The sequence below is a fragment of the Microcaecilia unicolor genome, chromosome 1 (genome assembly GCF_901765095.1).
Source record: "Microcaecilia unicolor chromosome 1, aMicUni1.1, whole genome shotgun sequence".
Classification (NCBI taxonomy): domain Eukaryota; kingdom Metazoa; phylum Chordata; class Amphibia; order Gymnophiona; family Siphonopidae; genus Microcaecilia; species Microcaecilia unicolor.
In genome coordinates, this window is record NC_044031.1 from 117,693,942 (window position 1) to 117,714,524 (window position 20,583).

Here is a 20,583-nt window from a genome sequence, read left to right on the forward strand (position 1 = left end):
TATAGTCCCGCACCCTGGGAACGCTCACTGAGAAAACAGCACATTTCTGATCCTGTAGCTTGCCAATCCTTACTGCTGGCAAGAATACTAGACCCATCTCAGTGTTGAACTTGACCCCCAAATATTCTAGGGATTCCGTGGGCAGAAGATGTCTCTTGACTGGGTTCACAACCCAACCCAGAGATTCTAGAAACTGCACCACATGAACAGTCACTCGCTCGCTCTCCTGAAGAGACTTTGCCCGAATCAATCAGTCATCCAGATAGGGATGAACCAGGATGCCCTCCTTGCGAAGCACCGCTACCACTACCACCATTACTTTGGAAAAGGTTCAAAGTGCAGTTGAGAGCCCGAATGCCAGCATACAACTGAAAATGCTTTCCTAAGAAAGCAAAATGAAGAAAATGCTGGTTAGACTGTCAAATAGGAATGTGGAGGTACGTCTCTGTGAGATTTAGAAAAGTGAGGAACTATCCATGCCGAATCACGACAATCACACACTGCGGAATCTCAATGCGAAAGGAACCCGTTTACTCCTTTGAGATCTAGAATGGGCTCAAAAGGTACCTTCCTCTTTTGGGACTACAAAATAAATGGAATACCTTATTCTCCTTCCCCCTCTGGACACCGGTACCATGGCCCTCAAATGAATGAGACGCTGTAACGTGACTAGTATCGCCCCTGCCTTGAGACGAGAGTGACAAGGAGTCTGCAAAAACAGATCTGGAAGAGGTTGCCTGAACTCCAGTGCATAACTGTCTGCCTCTGGTAAAACTCTCTTAACTGAGCTCCCACTGGCACCAGAGGTTAGATCCTTGATACCTTCACTGAGAAATCTAACCTACTGTGGGGCCCCCGAGCCCAAATCACGACTGCCACATCAGCCTCCCCGAAAAGGATTGCGTTCACTGGGGGAAAAAAAACCCGACCCCACTAGGTCCCAGCAGACCAGCCAGGGCAATACCATCTGGCTTCTCTAAACTTCCCACGCGCAAATCCTAGCCATCTACATCAGACTTGTCCTCAGATAAACGGGAAACCTTAGTGTAACAAAAACCTCGAACCAGCTTATCCAATTCTTCCCTGAAGAGCATAGATCCTCAAAAGGGAAGAGAACACTACTTAGATTTGGAAAACATATCTACAGCCCATGCCCGAAGCCACACCGCCCTGCGGGATGCAACCACCAGAGACATGTTCTTCACCGACGCTCGCAACAAGAGCATAGATCCTCAAAAGGGAAGAGAACACAACTTGGATTTGGAAACCGCATTTACAGCCCATCCCTGAAGCCACAATGCCCTGCGGGATGCAACCACCAGAAACATGTTCTTTGCCAACACTCAAAACAGATCACATACAGCATCAGCCAAGGAGGACACCCCATTTTAATCTTGGCCACCTCCTTGACCATCACATCCTTTTCCAAAGTACAGCAATCCAAAAACCTTTTCGTCCACTGAAAGCACACCCTGGCAACCAGGCCCCCACAAATGGACACCTGAAGAGCCAGCGCCAAAAAGTCAAAACTACACTTCAGAAGGGTCTCCATTTTTCTATCCTGAGGCTCTCTGAGTGCCACACCACCATCCACCAGAATTGTAGTCTTTTTGGTAACTGCTGTCACCACCACATCCACAGTGGAATGTTTGAGGGACTCTCTATCTGCTGTTGGGATAGAATAAAGCTTGCCCAATGCCCTAGCGACTTTGCAAGGGGAATCAGGGGATGCCCATTAGCATGTACCATGTTCCAAAGATCAAGATCCTGGTTCATGGGAAAGGACTTGAGTGGCAATACCCTTCACCAGAGGATCTAACTGCTTGGAACTACCATCTGAGACCACCTCTGGTTCAAACTTAAGCGTAGAAGACACCTGGAAAATCAGCTCAGCCAGCTCATCCGTATGGAAAATTCACACCACAGAGGATCTTCCCTGGGAGAGACAGGCTCTTCCTTAAGATGCTGGACCAATGGGTCCTCCTCAGAAAAAAGAACTGAGTTCTCCTCCAAATCACCTGTCCAGTCTAGCCGAGGTCTTTTTGCAACCACTGGAGAAGGATGAGCTCCAGCTGCTTCCCTTTGAAATGCTTCCCTGCCTTCCAGGCCTGAAACTGCATCCAAATAAATTCAAGGGGAAAACCTATCCCCCCAGAGCTCTCCCCCGCTGAAGCAGAGCCTGGGAGGGGCATCTCCAGGAAAAGCCGCAATAACGGCAAGGAAGTGCAGGCTGAATTCAAAATGGTGATGGTTCTCGCAAAAACTGGAACTGCCATTGAAGAGCCTGCTGGAGTTAAACCTACCATTATGGGAGCCTCAGAAACTTCCCCAGTCTGGCACCGCTTCCTGTACCGAGTCCAAGACCGACTTTGGCTCTCCACAGAGCTAGCACTGTGCACCTGGAGATTTCAACCCCCGTGCCCAGATGCGCAGGATCACAGAAGCTTGCCAGCACTCAGACCGCACTATCCACAGAGTCACTGATGGTCGGGAGAGCAAGGAGACAGCTGCAAACCAGACAGACAGGCTCCAGATAGCACTGAAACCCATAACTCAGACCTCTGCCCTCCACACATTGAACACCTGTTCAGCCTCATGGTGTGTTTTTGTTGTTGCTGTCTTTATAAACTAAACGTTGCTGTTGGTTGTCTATGGATTTATGGGGCAGTCAGGGCTATGGGGAGGCCCAGCAGCCGAGGCACACTGCAGCCCACTCCAGACAGGAAGGAAGAGGAGGAGGGACCTGGTCACCCAGGTGTAACACTCCAAGAGGTAAATGTGGCACCCACAGACCAACACATTCAGAAGCACAGAGGCTCAGAACAAGGTTCAGCTTACAAATTTTTTTTTTTTGCCAAAGCAAATTGTAAAGCACCCAAAACTGTGACCAAGAAGACCCCTCCCTGGGCATACCAGACCAGCACAGACTGCAAGTCCACCTCTGCAGGAGACAAAGAAATACAATGCTCAGTCAGGTGTTCTCACGCTCCCTCTGCTGGTAGGCATGCATAAACCAAGTGTCTTGACAGGTCTGGAGGGTTGCTAAGGAAATGGTAAGTCATGGGGTGGAGAAAAGGGGATAGTTAGGGGTAGCAGATTCATCCACTACTGTTTACTAACCCTAACAGAAATCCAAATTAAAGGTGGTCATGGATTGCATTTGTAAATATAAAGGTTTTCAAACCTATTTTAATTTTGGTGTCCAATGTTTCCATCAATCTGTTCCCATATGGCATATTACGGGAACATTGGACACTAAAGGGTTAAATTTAGTATGGTAGAATTTCAAACAAAGATGTAAAAGCAGCGATTTCCAAAGAGAGGGTCCACTGAGGCTAAATATTTTAGATCAGATATTCTCAAAGCAGATGTGTTGATGGGTCAGTACTATATGACGGTTATGCTATGAGGAGCGAAGGGTTCTAGAGGGTATGCAAGATATTAGTCCTGTTTTCATGCTTCGTATAAGGAAATGGCTTAAAATTACCTTCTTTCCAGCTGAATGAGATTAAAAATTGTTGTGCTTTCAGGAAACTAAGTATTCATATAAACATGGAAGGAACCTTGTTTATTTCTTTACCTGTCGATATCTTCCAGTTTTTCATCAATGAGTGGTCCCATTTGGTGGCAAACAGCTAGAAGGAGATAAGATTACTTATCAGTATTTTCACAAGAAAGACGCTGCAGAAAATATTTGTATCACTGAGCTTTTTACAGTGCCAAAGAGCACTATACATTCAATCCAACCATAATTGGAGAAAATAAAACATCCATTTTATGTTTTGAATGATGAATTCTTTGCATCACCTTTCTCTCATGATAGTCAATGAAGAAAGTGAAGATACTTACCTGTAGTAGGTATTCTCCGAAGATAGCAGGCCATTCATTCTCACATTTGTGGGACATCATCCACGTTGCTCAGTGCAGAGCTTAAACAAGTTAATACAGCTTTAAGAGCACACGCAGCATCCCCATCATGCATGCACGAATGCCTTCCTGCCCACCGTGAGAGTGTGGGATCATTAGTACAATAACATAGCATGGAATCAACTCCAAGGGAATGTGGGAGGATGTGAGAATGAATGGCCTGCTATCCTCAGATAATACCTGCTACAGGTGTGTATCTTCGCTTTCTTCGAGGATAAGTACTCGATATTCTCACATATGAGAATCCCTAGCTACCAGGGTCACCAAAAACAATCACTAGTCAACTGGGCCTCACAATGGCGAGGCAAAATATTGATCAACCTGAAATTATATACAACTGTGTGAAAATGCAGCCTGTAACAGAACAAAATGGGCCTAGAGCGGTGGAGCTGGATTCTAGACCCCTGTCCAAACGGACTATTGCATTGGGTATCCTGCTCAAGGCAGTAGTAAAAGGTAAATGTGTGGACTGAAGACCACGTCGTAACCTTGCAAATTTCTTCAATGGAGGCTAATCTCAAATGGGCTACTGGCAGCGCCATGGCACTGACATTGTGAGCCTTGATGTGTCCCTCAAGAGTCATCCCAGTCTGGGCATAAGTGAAAGAAATGAAATCTGCCAGAGAATTGGAGATTGTGCACTTCCTGATGGTGACCCCATCCTGAGATTAAAAAAAACTGAAAAAGCTGGGAGGATTGTCTTTAGGGCTTAATCCGCTCCAAGTAAAAGGCCAATGCTCGCTTGCAGTCCAAGGTGTGCAGGGAATGAGGTCTGAAAAAGAATGTTGCAAGAGATGGAACTCGACACTACCACAGGCAGGAACTTAGGGTGCAAGCGGACAACTACTCTGTTGTGATGAAACTTAGTGTAAGACGGATCCGTCACTAGGGCCTGAAGCTCACTGACCCTGCAAGTTGAACTAACAGTCACTAAAAACAAGACCTTCCAGGTCAAGTACTTCAGATGACTGAAATAGAGTGGCTCAAAAGGAGCTTTCATCAGCTGGGTGACGACGATGAGGTCCCTTGGCACAGGTGACAGGGGGCTTTTGACAAAAGCAAACCCCTCATGAAGCGAACTAAAGGCTGTTCAGAAATGGGCCTATCCTCTACACAATGATAAGAACTAATCGCACTAAGGTGAACCCTGACAGAGTTAGTATTGAGACTGGACTCAGAAAGGTAAGGTATTCAAACAGGGTCTCTGTAGGGCAAGAAATGGGATCTAGGGTTTTGCCCTCACATCAGACAGCAAACCTCCTCCATTTGAAAGAGTAGCACTTCTTAGTGGAATCTTTCCTGGAAGCCAGCAAGGCCCTGGAGACACACTCAGGAAGATGCAAGGAAGCAAATTCTAAGCTCTCAACACCCAGAGACTGGAGGCTGGGATGTAGAAGAGATCCCTTGTTTTGTGTGATGACTGTCAGAAAACACTCCAATCTCAGTTCTTCAGAGGACAACTCCAGAAGAAAAGGGAACTAGATCTGCCTGGGCCAGTATAAGACAATGAGGATCATGGTTATGAGGTCTTGCCCAAGTTTCAGCAAAGCTTTCCCCACAAGAGGGATGGGAGGATACACATACATAAGCCCATTCTCTTAATGAAGGAGGAAGGCATCCAATGCTAGTCTGTCACAGGTCTGGAGTATGGAACAGAACTGAGGAACTTTGTGATTGAACTTAGTGGCAAAGAGATCCACCAAGGCAGTACCCCACACTTGGAAGATCTCGTAGGCTATGGCCCATGTTGAGTGATCACTTGTGCATTTGCATGACCCTGCTGTTAGCCAGGCTGTTGGATTTGCCTGCCTGATAAGTGGTTTTGAAAAAGCATCCCATGCTGGGTTGCCCAGTGCCACATCCAGATGGCCTCCTGACATAGTGGGCATGATCCGGTATCCCCCCCCCCCCCCTGCTTATTGGTGTAGCACATTGCAACCTGATTGTCTGCTTGAATGAGTATAATTTGGATGGACAGCTGATCTCTGAAAGTCTATAGAGCCTTCCAGATTGCCCGTAGCTCCTGGAGATTGATCTGAAGATCTGATTCCTGAGATGACCAAGCAACCTGAGTGTGAAACCCATCCACATGAGCTCTCCACCCCAGCGGGATGCATCAATCATCAGCACCTTCTGGGGCTGAGGAATTTGGAATGAGAATACCACAGTCAGGTTGGATTGAGTCATCCATCAAAGTAGGGGCTGAACCAACTTTGGTATCACTCGGATGATATCCACTAGGTTCCCCAAGGGTTGGTACCACTGGGAAGCTAGGGTCCACTGGGTAATTCTTATGTGAAGGCATGACATGGAAAGTGGAGGCCATGTGGCCTAACGTCCTCTCCATCTTCCGAGCTGTGATCTGCTGGCTGGCTCGGACCTGAGTGACAAGTGTCCACCCTTGGCACAGAGAGAAAAGCCAGTGCGCCTGTTGCATGTCTAGCAGGACTCCGATGAACTGCAATTGCTGAACAGTATGGAAATGGAACTTGGGGTAGTTTAAAACGAACCTTAGTATCTCCAAAACTTGAATAGTTCTCTGAAGACTGGACTTTGATGTGTTCTTCAATAGCCAATCGTCCAGATAAGGGAACACATGGACTCCCCAGTCAGCATTCCAACACTGCAACTACTGCAAGACACTTGGTGAAAACCCTGGGAGCCAGCTCAAGGCCAAAAGGCAACACACACTACTGGAAGAGATGTGTCCCCAGCCAAAATCGAAGATACTTCCTGTGACCTGGAAATATCGGGATGTGAGTGTAAGCATCCAGTCAGGAAAACATAGCCAATCGTTTTCCTGCATCACAGAGAGAAGAGGGTGCTCAGGGAAACCATCCTGAACTTTTCTTTGACCAGGAATTTGTTCAGGGTCCTTACATATAGGATGGGACACAGCCCCCCCTCCCCCATTTTCTTGGGAATATGGAAATACCTGGAATAGAATCCCTGCCCTTCTTCCCCTGCTTGGAACAGGATCGACCACATGGGCTTTTAAAAGGGAGGAGAGTTCGTCTGCAAGTACCTACTTGTGCTGACGGCTGAAGCGATACACTCCAGGTGGGCAATTTGGTGGTCTTTGACGCCAATGCAATGTGTAACTGAGACAAACTATTTGAAGAACCCACAGGTCGGAGGTTACAAGGGGTCACCTTTCTTGGAAAAAATTCAGACTCCCCTCGACTGGCAAGTCATCTGGGACGGTTACCTTTACTGTGGCTATGCTCTGCTGGAGCCAGTCAAAAGCTGGTCCCCTGGCTTTGAATGGGGAGCTGGCTGAGCCTTGGACACATACTGTTAATGAGAACGAGAGCGCTGGGACTGAGCCTGCTGAGGCTGGTGAGGAGGCGTGTACTTGCGTCTCACAGTAGTAGGGATCCTCTTCGACTTGCCCAAAAACCTCCTAGATGAGGAAAAAGGTGAAGACGACACCCGGCACCCTGAGACGTGGCATCCATGAACCTTTGCTGGACCATAGGGTCGAAGTCAGAGACACACAGCCATGAGAGTCTGCGCATCGCTATACTCTGGGCAAATATCCTGGATACCACATCAAATAAGTCATAGGAGCCCCTGGCCAAGAACTTTCTACACGACTTCTGCTTGACCAACTAGCGAAGAGATTCGGCCTGCTCCTGTGGGAGAGAATACGCCAAATCAGACATACTGCGCACCAAGTTCTGCAAGTATAGGCTCATGTAGAGCTGGTAAGATTGAATAGGGGAGATGAGCATAGAGGCCTGATACATCTTACAACCCAAAAGAATCCAGGGCTCTAGCTTATCTGCCAGGGGGTGCTGAAGCATAGTCCCTAAAACCTGGCTCTTTTGAGCGTGGATTCCACCACCAGGGAATGATGAGGTAACTGAGGTTTGTCAAATCCTGTGGAACTCTGGATCCGATACATGGTGTCTATCTTCTTAGGCAGGACAGGGACTGACAGAGGGGATTCCTAGTTCTTCACCTGAACATCTTTCAGGATCCAGTGAAGGGGGACCATCACAGCCTCTCTAGGAGCAGATTATAATCCAGGACCTTGAACATCTTAGCCCTGGGCTCGTCTGTCTCCAAACGAATGGGAACAGCAGCTATCATTTCCTGTACAAAACCTGGGAAGGAAAGGCACTCAGGTGGAAACTTCCTCCTTTCCTCTGGAGGGGAGGGATTAGATGGGATAAATAGGACTCCTCCTCTGAGAAGTACCGTGGATTCTTACCAGACTTCTATGAGCACTACTCATCGGCGTTGGCAAATAACTCCTTATGGCAGGGCCGAGACAGAGCCTGCCTCAAAACAGAGGAGAATTTCCCCAAGAAGAGTGTCAAGGTGTCGGTTCCATCCTTGACTCTGGCGAAGCTTACTCCACTGACGTCAAGGGGGTTCCAACACAAGCAACTGGCGACACCAGCGTCAAAGACCTTAATGCAAGCTAAGGACTTTGCAGGGCAGCAGCAAGAGGCACAGCTGGTGAAAGCACCCCAGATGCTGATGCACACTGCTGTAAAATCCCTGCCAAGAGCTCATGGAGCACGGCCCAGATGCGCTAAATCGAGAGAGGCCATCAGGAAAGACTGGGGTGTCAGTTCAGAGACAGACTGGTGAACTGCAGGGGTCAAGACGGGTGCCTGGTCCTGGGTGTAGACCTGAATATCGACACCTCCTGAATAGAGGGGGAGCGGTCCTTCAGGTGCAGACACATCCTGGGGACTGTACCCCTCGATCTCCCAGAACCGTGCATCGTGGGGAATCGATGCCATTGCTTCTTGGCCTTTGCAGATGCCAGTCATCAATGCTCCTGTCAGGTTCTCAGGTTCAGAGCCCGCGGGGCTGGGCTCTGGAGCAAACGTGAGCCCTTGGGCTGCTGACGAGGAGCGACAGCAGCAGGCAAAACCCACCAACCAACGCTGGGCAAGCACACCGACACCGGCAGGGACTGCAGGCACCGCCCAGCGAGCCGGAACACGGGACTGGAATTCCCCAGACTTGAGGACACAGGACTGGAACCCCGAACTGGAATTCCCCGGACTGGAACACTGGACTGGAGCACACCGGACTGGTCCACACAGCTTCACCTGCACTTAGCTACTAAGCCCCCCAGGAGTAGAGCTCCTGGGTTTGAGTAGCCGGCAGGACTTACTGGACGACACAGGGACCAGGACTAGAACAGGCTGTAGCTGAAGTGCGCCTAACTCCTAAACTGACCAAAAGTGTTCCTAAGCCCAGCACCAACCAAAGAGCTCCTAAGCCCTCCATTAACAGCAGTGCTCTTAACAGAAACTAACGGGTGCCCCTACGCCCTACACTAACAGAAGTGCAGGGAAGCCACAAGGGAAAAGGAAGGGAAGACAAACGCCAGACCTAACACTGGTGCTTCCTAAGCACCAAGCTGCAGCAGCTAAACATGGGTTCTCACCCCGGTGCTTCCTAAGCACCCAGCTACAGCAGCTAAACACAGGTCACGAGGAAAAGCGGGGAAAGCACAAGGAAACAAGCAGGAAAGCCAAATACCCAAACAACAAAAGGTGCTTCCTAAACACTTACTAACAAGGGTGCTCCCAGCACCAAACTCCAGCACTGCACTAACAGCAGTGCTACACACCATAGCAAAAGGGAAAGCAGAGGAGCCAAAGGGAAAAACAGGGAAGTCAAACACACAAGTCACAAGTGCACACTGACTGCACTAAACTAACCTGGACCTAAAGCAAGTAGCCCGAAGCAAACGCCACCGTTGCAAAGGCTCTGAAGGAAACACCACCACTTCCATATCAAGGCCCTCCCTGATGATGTCACACTCCCTAGACCTAGGCAAAAGCACACTGACCCAGAGAGGCCCAACCCACACCAATGCAACACCGTGAAGCACTTGAAGCCAGTACACCCAAAGAGAGGTAGCGCTAACTTAGTCCACCCACACAGCTGTAGTAAAGTAAAACAATTAACCCCATGCTGCTGGAAGCTGCCAGCACAGAGAGACAGAGCCAGCTCAGAAAGGACAGAGAAAAGAAACAGAAGCCAGCTAAGAAGCTGACCCCCAGGAAAGAGGTAAGTTTGAGAGGGGTTCTGACCCCAATCATAACAGCTCCTCGGTGCTGATGAGAATGCTGTCAAATCCCCATGTTGCCCCGATACTGACCAATCCCAGAGGCCCTGCACAGTGGTTGCCATTGAGGCAGGTGGAGACCTACTCGATGCACGTCCCACTCCTAGTGTCCAAGACAAGCTCTCTAAACCATACAGACTGATGACGATGCAACTCCCAACATCGATGCCAATACTGATGCTGAGGTTTCTGACCGGGCTCCAATAATTTTTTTCTCTTTGAGCCTCTCTGGTCAGCTGGGTTCTTTTCTTCATATGAAGGCAAAGAACACAGCTGGAAGGGGTAAGTTCAGGCCCCAAACACCGAAGACACCACGAGTGAGTGTCTTTGCCAGAGGTGGTCCTATTTCACCAGCTAGTGTTTAAAGCCACTGGTAACCTGCGATGACATGGAAGGGAAAACAGCTGTGGCCAAATCAAACAGCTCGTGGTGACTGAAAAATGGGAAAGCACCAGAAAAAGAGAGGGACAATCTCCCGATTGGACCTCAAGCCTAAGAGGGCCTACTAAGTGCGTCAAAAATAAGAAAAGTCAAAAGTGGGGGAAATCGAACTAAAACACTACAGGAAGGGAGAGAATCTTTTCTGAAGAAAAGAAAACAAAAATTAGGGGGGAAAAACTCTGAAGGGAAGGCACAAAAATTGAAAAACAATGCTCACTCACTAGACGATGTGAAGAGCGGGACAATCGCGTTCTCTCCTCAATGTGGATGAGAAGAAACTGATGGTCCCCGCACTCTCTCGGTGGCTGGGAAGGTATTCACGTATGTGTGGAGAGGGATGCTCTGTGTGCTCTTAAAGCTGCATTAGCTTGTTTAAGCTCCGCACCAGGTGATGTAGATGACATCACCCATACATGTCTTTTGGAGAAAGACAACACAACTTTCACATTATTTTACAAATCACTTTTATATTGAAATATAAGTGTGAACCATTCTGTGGTATGATTTCATACCATTTAGGATGCCAGTTACCATTAGTTGAAAGTATTGTCAGCTAATAATTCATTTTGTGTCAAATTGCAGCAAATCACAAATTAAACACAAGAACATTTTTATTTTGTTGCTCTTTCAGCTATAGGAACAGCAAAGTTACTCACCTGTAGCAGGTGTTCTCCGAGGACATCAGGCCAAGTATTCTCACAGCTAGGTGACGTCATCTACAGAGCCCGGTGCAGACTCTGACTAGCGAGTTTTAGTTATAATTTTTTAGCAGCATCCCTCCGCACGTGTTGGTGCCTTTCCATCCGATGTGCAATGGGGGGGGGGGGGGGGGGGGGGGGGGTGGTTCCACAGTTATTTTCAAAAAGCTAAAGAATATAACTCCAAGGGCAGGGTATGTGAGAATACTTGGCCTGCTGTCCTCTGAGAACATCTGCTACAGGTGAGTAACTTAGCCTTCTCTGAGGACAAGCAGGTCATTGTATTCTTACATCTGGGAATCCCTAGCTACCAGGCTCACCAAAACAACAATGCTAGGAAAACAGGGACCTGAAACGTTGAGGCCTGTAAGTCAATTTAAACTGAAAATATTTACATACTAGTTTTGAAGGTGAAGCCTGGAACTAAAGAAAACTGAGTCTGGGGGGTGGATTCTAGAGACCAAACAAATTCTTTAGGACTGCCTGCCCCAATTGGCTATCATATCAGGTAGGCAGTAATGAGATGTGAATGTGTGGATAGATGACCATGTTGCTGCTTAGCAAATCTCCTCTACAGAGGCTACCAACGTAGCCATGGCTCTGACATTATGAGCCTTGACATGACCCTCTAGAGTCAGCACAGCCTAAGCATAAGTAAATAAGATGCAATCTGCTAGCTAATTAGAAATCATGTGTTTGCCAATGGCCACCCCCATCTGGTTTGGGTCAAAAGAAATAAAGGCTGGGTGGATTGTCTATGGGCTTTAGTCTGCTCCAGATAGAAAGCTAAGGCTCGCTTGCAATCTAAGGTATGCAGTCCACTCTCCCCAGGATGGGCATGTGGTTTTGGGAAAAACATTGGCAGAACAATTGACTTATTAAGGTGGAACTTCATTAATACCGTAGGAAGGAACTTAGGGTGCATACAGAGAACTACTCTATTGTGATGAAACTTTATGTAAGGTGGAACAGCTACTAGGGCCTGAAGCTCACTGACTATATAAGCTGAAGTAGCCAAAAAACACAACTTTCCAGGTCAAAAACTTCAGATGACAGGAATCAAGTGGTTCATTAGTTGGGTGAGGAGGTTGAGATCCTATGACAGTTGGAGGTTTTGTTTTTGTATAGGACAGGTGAGGGGATCTAAGGCTTTGCCTCTCTCATCAGGCAGCAAACCTCCACTTAAATATTTAAGTAATACATTTTAGTCTTTCCTGGATTCAAATTCTATGCTCTCAACATTCAAGCCATGAGGGCTAGGGATTGGAGGTTGTGATGCAGAAGAGATCCCTCGTTCTGCAAGATGATGGTTGGAAATTATTCCAATCTCCATGGATCTTTGGAGAATGCCGGATGAAGGGGAAACCAGATCTGCCTCGGCCAGTAAGCTGAGATTAGGATGATAGTTCCCTGGTCTGTTTGAGTTTCAGGAAAGTCCTCTCTATGAGCGATACTGGAAGATACTATATAAAAGTTCCTTTCCCTAATGTAGGAGAAAGGCACCTGATGCTAATCTGTCATGTGATCTGAGCCTGGAACAGAACTGGAGGACCTGTTGAGATGAGTGGCAAAAAGATCCACTGAGGGGGTGCCCCCGGGCTATGCCCATGTTGAGAGACCACTCATGTGGTTGCAAAACCCTGCTTAGTCTGACCACCAGGCAGTTGTCCTTTCCTGGTAGGTATGTGACCACAGGACCATTCAGTGAAGGAGGGCCCACTGCAAATTCCCACTGCCTCCTGATAAAAGGTGCAGGATCCTGTACCCCTATTTGTTCACATAAAACATTGCAACCTGGTTGTCTGAGTGAGAATGATTTGATTCTGTATCCGATCTCTGAAAGCCTTTAGAGCATTCCAAATGGCCCTTAGCACGAAGAGGCTGATATGGAGATCTGTTTCTGAAGCAGACCAAGTTCCTTTCGTGTGAAGCAAACTCATATGAGCTCCCCATCTCAAGTTGGATGCATCCGTTGTTAGCACCTTCAGAGGAGGTGGAATTTGGAACAGTAGTCCCACAGTCAAATTCGTCCAAACTGTCCACCAGAGAAGGGCATAACAACGCTGGAGGAACGTGGATGAAATCTGCTAGATTCTCAGCTGCCTGAGAACACTGGGAAGCTAGGGCTTACTGGGCTTGTCTCAAGCGGAGAAGTGCCATGGGAGTGACAAACACTGTTGAGCTGTGACCTGCTTGCTGCTTTGGAATTGTGAGGCGAGTGTCAGTAAGGTCTCTGCTCTCGCTTATGGAAGAAAAGTACAAGCCTGCAATGTATCGAGCAAGGCTCCTATGTACTCCAATTGCTGGACTGGGAGAAGGTGGGACATGTGGTAGTTTATGACAGACCCTAGTAGCTACAGCACCCGATTAGTTAGGCTGATGCCCCCTCCTGCGATGTGCTCTTGACCAGCCAATCATCCTGATAGGGAAACACATATACTCCCAGTCTGCGCAAATACGTCTATACTATCACTTGATACTTAGTGAATACCCTATGAGCTGACATGAGGCCAAATGGCAGATCGCAGAACTGGTAGTGGTGTTTTCCTATGCAGAATCTGAGATACATCCTGTGACTATGAAGTATCAAAATGTGGGTACAGGCATCCATTAAGTCTAGAGAGCATAGCCAATTGTTTTCTTGAATCATGGGGAGAAGGGTGTCCAGAGATATCATCCTGAACTATTCTTTGACCAGGAATTTGTTCATAGCCCTTAGGTCTACGACAGGACGAAATCCACCCATCTTTTTGGGCACAAGGAGAATCCCTGGAATAGAATCCCTTCTTCCCCTGGTGATACGAGATAAACTGCATTGGTCTATAGAAGGGCAAAAAATTCTTCTACAAGTACATGCTTGTGCAGAGAGCTGATGAACGATGTTCTCAGTGGGCAATTTGGTGGTCTGACACCAATGCAGTGCGTAACCAAGACAGACTATTTGAAAAACCCACCGGTCGGAGATTATAAGTACATAAGAATTGCCATACTGGGCTAGACCAAAGGTCCATCAAGCCCAGCATCCTGTTTCCAACAGTGGTCAATCCAGGTCACAAATACCTGGCAAGATCCCAAAAAACTACAAAATATTTTATGCTGCTTATCCCAGAAATAAGCAATGTGTTTTCCCCAAGTCCATTTTAATAATGGTCTATGGACTTTTTCTTTAGGAAGCCGTCCAAATCTTTTTAAAATCCCGCTAAGCTAACCACCTATACCACTTTCTCTGGCAACGAATTCCAGAGTTTAATTACACATTGAGTGAAGAAAAAGTTTCTCTGATTTGTTTTAAATTTACTACTTTGTAGCTTCATTGAATGCCTATTATATCTAATTTTTCATTTAGTGCAATATATTCTAACTTTCCCATCTTATTTCTTAGGCTTCTGGCATTCGCATATAGACATTTCAAACTATGTTTATTGTTCCTATGTACATCATCATGCTCAGTACTTGACAGTATTAATTTGCAATCTTTTGTCTGATTTTTATTTAAGGACACCTGATCTACTATGGTCTCTTTTTCAACCTCACTATCGGGACACCCTATCTTCCCTGTTCTGGTGATATCTTTGAAAGATACCTTATTCCGAACCATGCGCTTCTGAGTGACTGTCAGCTTCCCCAGTTTCTAGTTTAAAAGCTGCTCTCTCTCCTTTTTAGATGCCGATGCCAGCAGCCTGGTCCCACTCTGGTTAAGGTGGAGCCCATCCTTTCAGAATAGGCTCCCCCTTCTCCAGAATGTTGCCCAGTTCCTCACAAATCTAAAACCCTCCTCCCTGCACCATTGTCTCATCCAAGCATTGAGACTCCGGAGCTCTGCCTGTCTCTTGGGCTCTGCGCGTGGAACGGGTTGCACTTCAGAAAATGCTACCCTAGAGGTTCTGGATTTGAGCTTTCTAGCTTTCTATCTAAAAGCCTAAATTTGGATTCCAGAACCTCTCCCACATTTTCCTATGTCACTGGTACCCACATGTACCAAGACAGCCGGCTCCTCCCCAGCACTATCTAAAATCCTATCTAGGTGACGTGTGAGGTCTGCCACCTTTGCACCAAGCAGGCAAGTCACCAGGTGATCCTCACGTCCACCAGCCACCCAGCTATCTATATGCTTAATGATCGAAACACCAACTACAACAGCTGTCCTAACCCTTCCATCCTGCGCAGAATTTGGAGACATATCCTCGGTGTGAGAGGATAGTATATTCTCTGGTAGGCAGGTCCTGGCTACAGGAGTACTTCCTACTTCACCAGGGTGATGCTCTCCTTCTAGGAGACCTCCCTCCTCCAAGTTAGCACAGGGGCTACCAGACTGGAGGCGGGACTTCTCTACAACATCCCTGTAGGTCTCCTCTATGTACCTCTCTTTCTCCCTCAGCTCCACCAAGTCTGCTACTCTAGCCTCAAGAGAACGGACCAGTTCTCTGAGAGCTAGAAGCTCTTTGCATCGGGCACACACATATAACCAATCACCAACTGGGAGATAATCATACATATGACACTCAATGCAAAAGACTGGATTGCACCCCTCTCGCTGCTGGAGTGCTAACTCTATCTTAGTATTTTTGAGTTTTTCAAGAATTTAAAATTTGCTAAACTATTAAGGATATTAGCCTAATATGAAAATGTCTTTTAGTTTATATGATATATGGGATTTATTTAGTGTTTCCTTCTTAGATGGTAAAATGAAATGTATTTAAAACTCTTTAAGACCACTCCTTGCTTGTTATCCTAATTAAAATAACTGACTATAAATGAAGAGTTGTGCTAGGGATGGCGGGTGTTGGGGAGGGTGGGCGAGATGAAGACTAAAGTAGGTGCTGCAGTGCCTGCTAGAGGCTATCTGTTAATGCTGTGGTACAAAGTTCAAGTTTTAACACTAGGGGGAAAAGAGTATGGTGATTAGTTGATAAAGTTTGCTGTTTTATATTTTTATTCTGCCTATCATTAACCTACAATACCTCCTTTAAACCTCAATTTTTAAGTTCCCAAAGCACAAAGCAAAATAGTGTCCACTTACCAGAGAAATGTCCTCTTCTCTTAGAACTTCTCAGAAAGAAAGTTCAGTGGGACCTTTCCTCTTTATATAGTTTTGAATTTAAGGGGACCTTTTCAAAACAGGCTCTTTCAAGCTAACTCAGGAATCAGGTTGCCCTTAGTAACCTATGCGGATATTCTACTTCCTCACACCTTAATTAATACCTAATTGAGGTCAATGGCCGTGCTAACTCTCCAGCAAACAAAGAACAGAAACTGTCTTTTTAGAACAAAATTTAAGCCTTCCCTCTATCTTTTAAAGTTTTTTGGCTGTTAAGTTTTTACCTCTAGAAAAGGTTTCCATTTAAAACTATGGGAAAAATGTCTACTTCTAGAGAAAATTTCAGTTTAAAACTATGGGAAAAGGGTTTTACACTATGGAAACTAGTTAATAATGCCTGATCTTCTCTCTGTCCCCCCCCCCCCCCCTTTAATACTAAACTAGGTCCTACAGTGCATGCTAGAGGTTATCTGTTAATGTTATGGTACAAAGTTCAAGTTTTAAAATTAGGGGGGAAAGAGTATGGAGATTAGTTGATAAAGTTTGCTGTTTTACATTTTTATTCTGCCTATCACTAACCTACAATAATTCCTCCTTTAAACCCCAATCTTTAAGTTCCCAAAGCACAAAGCAAAATAGTGTTCACTTACCAGAGAAATGTCCTCTTCTCTTATAACTTCTCAGATTAAAAGGGGTCAACTGTGATGGTAAAATTTCAGCCTCCCTTCAACTGGTAAGCTGTCTGGGATGGTTACTTTTGCAGCTATGCTCTCTTGGAGCTAGTAAAAAATTCATCCCTTGCTTTCACTGGGGGCCAGCTGGGGCTTCTGTGGGCAGGACTGGTGAGGATGAGAACGCTGGGCATGAGGGGATGGGTAGAGCGGTAAGGTAGCGGAAGCCTATGCTTTTGAGAGTAGTGGGGTCACCGCCTAGGCCTACTGGAAAATCTCCATGAGGAAGAGGGTGCGATGGTATTAGTATGTTTCTTAGGGAGGCAGTGACCTTTTCTACCTGATCTTCAAACAGACTGTCATCAAAACGTCGACCAATCTCTCCTGAACCACTGGTTCCAGGTAAATGACACACAAGCATGAGAGTCTGTGCATCCATACACCCATGGTGGAGAGTCTAGATGCTATGTCAAAAGAATCGTATGTGCCTCTGGCCAGATATTTCCTGCACTCCAGCTGCTTACTGGCCAACTGGCAAAGCTCTGTTGTCTGCTCCTATGGGAGAGAATCTACAAGACTTAGTGTATGGTGGACCAAAGACTGCAAGTAAAGGCTTATATAGAGAACTGGATTTGGGAAGTGAGAATCAAGCCCTGAAAAGCTTTCCTCCCAAATGAGTCTAGTGTCTGAACCTCTCTGCCTGTGGGTGCCAAGAATGGGTCCTGGAGCTCCTAGCTCGCTTGAGGGCGGATCGGACCACAAGAGAGTGGTGAGGCAGTTAGGCCCTCTTGAATCCGGGAGCCTTCTGCATATCCACCTTCTTAGGTGCGACCTGCACTGAAAGAGGAGATTCTCAGTTCATCAGTGCATTCTTAAAGATAGGGTGCAAAGGTACTGTGACTTCTTCCTTAGGAGGAGGCTCATAGTCTAAGACAGTTAACATCTCCACCCTGGGCTCTTCCTCCATCTCTAGCTTAAATGGAATGGTAGAGGCTATCTCCCTGACAAAACCAATGAAAAGGAGACCCTCAGGTGCAGATTTACGTCTCTCTCTTGAAATGGGGAGGGATCAGAAGGTAACCCATATGACGCCTCCTCCGAGAAGTAATGAGGGTCCTCTTGTGAGTACCATGAATGCTCCCATTCAGACTCTCCACCATATTCAGACCGGGCTAAGTGAGTCTGTGCCTGCTTCGGCTCAGTGGAGCCCTGTCGTCGAGGAGACAGAACCTGCGGGACAGGCTGGGGACGGAGAAAGAACCTGCGGGACAGGGTGGGGACGGAGACAGAACCTGAGGGGATGCGGTGGGGAAGGAGACAGAGCCCACAGGGACAAACTTTGTCCCCGTTTCATTCTCTACCCAGATGTGAGAATACAATGGTCTGCCTTTCCTCAGAGAACCGCACTTTACACAAGTTCAACAACTGCTGCAATATGAATTGCACATCTAAAGATAAATAATGCACTAAGGGGGTCTTTTACTAAGGAGTGCTAGCATTTTTAGCTCATGTTAAAAATCAGGTGGTCCAAAACAGTGAGATGCCCATTATATTCTTACTAGTAAAAAAGGCCCGTTTCTGAAACCAATGAAACGGGCGCTAGCAAGGTTTTCCTCAGAGTGTGTGTGAGGTGTGTGATAGAGAGTGAATTTGTGAGTGTGTGTGACAGAGAGTGAGACTGGGCACGACTGTGTGTGTGTGAGAATGAGAGTTAGTGGCAGGGCCCCCCTCCCCTCCCTTCCCCGTTCCAGGGTTTTCCCACCCCTCCCTCCCAGTTCCAGTGTTTTTCCACCCCCTCCCTCCCTCCATCTCCTACCAGTTGCAGTGTTGTTCAACCCCCTCCCTCCCTCCCAGTTCTAGGGTTTTCGCACCCCCTCCCTCCCTCCCAGTTCTAGGGTCCTCAACCCCCTCCCCTCCCAGTGTTTTTCCTCCCCCTCCCTCCCTCCGTCTCCTACCAGTTGCAGTGTTGTTCAACGCCCTCCCTCCCAGTTCTAGGGTTTTCGCACCCCCTCCCTCCCTCCCAGTTCTAGGGTCCTCAACCCCCCTCCCTCCCATTTCCGCCTCCCAGTTGTACTGTTTTGCGTCCCAGTTGCAGTGTTTTCCCTCCCCCGCCCTCCCTCTCTAAAGCGGGAGGGGTAGAATCATAAAAAGTTGATATTAGTGAATAAATGGATCTAGTTAGTTTGGGGGAGGGGAAAACATTCTTAAGATTAAGAGCAATGGTACTGTGGTATTATGTCCAAGACTGAATCATGTAACTGCCTATATGAGGTCGGCAAGGTGGCAATCTGCCGACTACCCTGTTTATGATGTCAGTGTGTAATCATGAAAATCCAACTTTGGCCACCTTGTTGGGCAGACTGGATGGACTGTACAGGCCTTTATCTGTCGACAGTTACCATGTTACACAGTAAGTAAGAAGTTGGAACTTATATTTCAGTCTCTTTAACTGATAACCTGCGTTATTCTTTCAGCAGTTGAATAATATGATCAAACTTAAGATGCATCATACAAGATTTGCACAGCTATATTTTGACATCGATTCATATGAGAGTATTTTAGGCCAAACAACAAATCACAATAATCTAGTCAATTTAATACAAGTGAAAAAAGAAGGGTCTGAAGTCTTCCTTGTGTTAAAACGTGAGAAAATGGGGCCACATGATGAACAAAGCATGAGCGGATCCCCAGAGCACTAACTCTCAACAACCCCTTAAATCACTTCACAAACCAGCAAATAAGTTACCAGAATACCACTGAAAGCACTGTAGCCCCTTGGTAGACACAAAATGGTCATCACCAGTACAGGATGGCCAGAAAGGTACAGAGAAATGACAAAGAGATGAAAACCAGACGGCAAGATGGTGGCTGAACTGAGCATGCCCATCTTCACGCTTCAAGAAGAGGTGGTTTGGAAACTAATGAAAAATATTGCAACAGTGATGGAGGACAAGTTGTCTAAGCTGCAGGTGTTGATGGATGACAGAGGGCTGCTTGAAGGGCCAAGCAAGCAGAATTCAACAAGCAGAGGAGCAGAATGCCCACATACAGAACTGGGTAGATGGCACCAAGGCTCTGCTGTATGGCATGGAGGATAGCACAAGACATTGCAGGCCTAGATTAAAGACCCGGAAAACAGAGTAGAAGCAACATTCATGCAGTGGGCTTTCCAGAGGTACCTAAGGACAGTAAGCTACCAGAGATAATACAGAAATGGATACTGGAATAACTGGGATTCCCATCAATAGAGAACCATGAAAGTGCACACTGGCTGAGCTACACTTGGTTACATGCAGTGGTGTGCTGGAGCAGGCTCTCACAGGCTCGCAAGAGCCAGTTGTTAAGTTTTTAAGAATTTTGAGAGCCGGTTGTTAAAGTAGGGCCCTCCATGGCTACTTTAACAACTGGCTTCCAAAATGTGGGCTTGGGCCCCCTGCTGAATTATCTTTTACTTTGCTGGTGGGGATGCTGAGCCCTGCCAGCCAAGTAAATAGACTACTGCTGCTCCCCGCTCCTTGTTTCCAGCTCTGGGCAGCAGGCTGGGACTTCTCGAGCATGTGAGAGAAGTTCCAGCATGCTGCTCAGAGCAAGACTTTGGGAGTGGTGGCAGTCCATTTATTGGCTGCCAGCAAAGGTATGCCTAGCATGCCCGCACGAAGGAAGGGAGAGGCAAGTGTTGCTCCCCCCCCCCCTCGCCACCCCTGGCCC

At 47.0% G+C, this 20,583-nt stretch overlaps 1 protein-coding gene across 6 annotated transcripts in view; it reads right to left on the minus strand.

Annotated features, from left to right (window-relative positions):
• Positions 1-20,583, minus strand: part of STAM (signal transducing adaptor molecule) — a 238,911-nt gene that overhangs the window by 23,782 nt on the left and 194,546 nt on the right. For all 6 annotated transcript variants that reach the window (XR_003941804.1, XM_030199525.1, XM_030199519.1 and 3 more), the window contains exon 11: positions 3,581-3,635. Coding sequence is in view for 5 of the 6 variants with exons in the window: in XM_030199525.1 (XP_030055385.1) it covers positions 3,581-3,635 (55 nt within the window). In the remaining variant the exon portion in view is untranslated. The remainder of the gene's footprint in view (positions 1-3,580; positions 3,636-20,583) is intronic.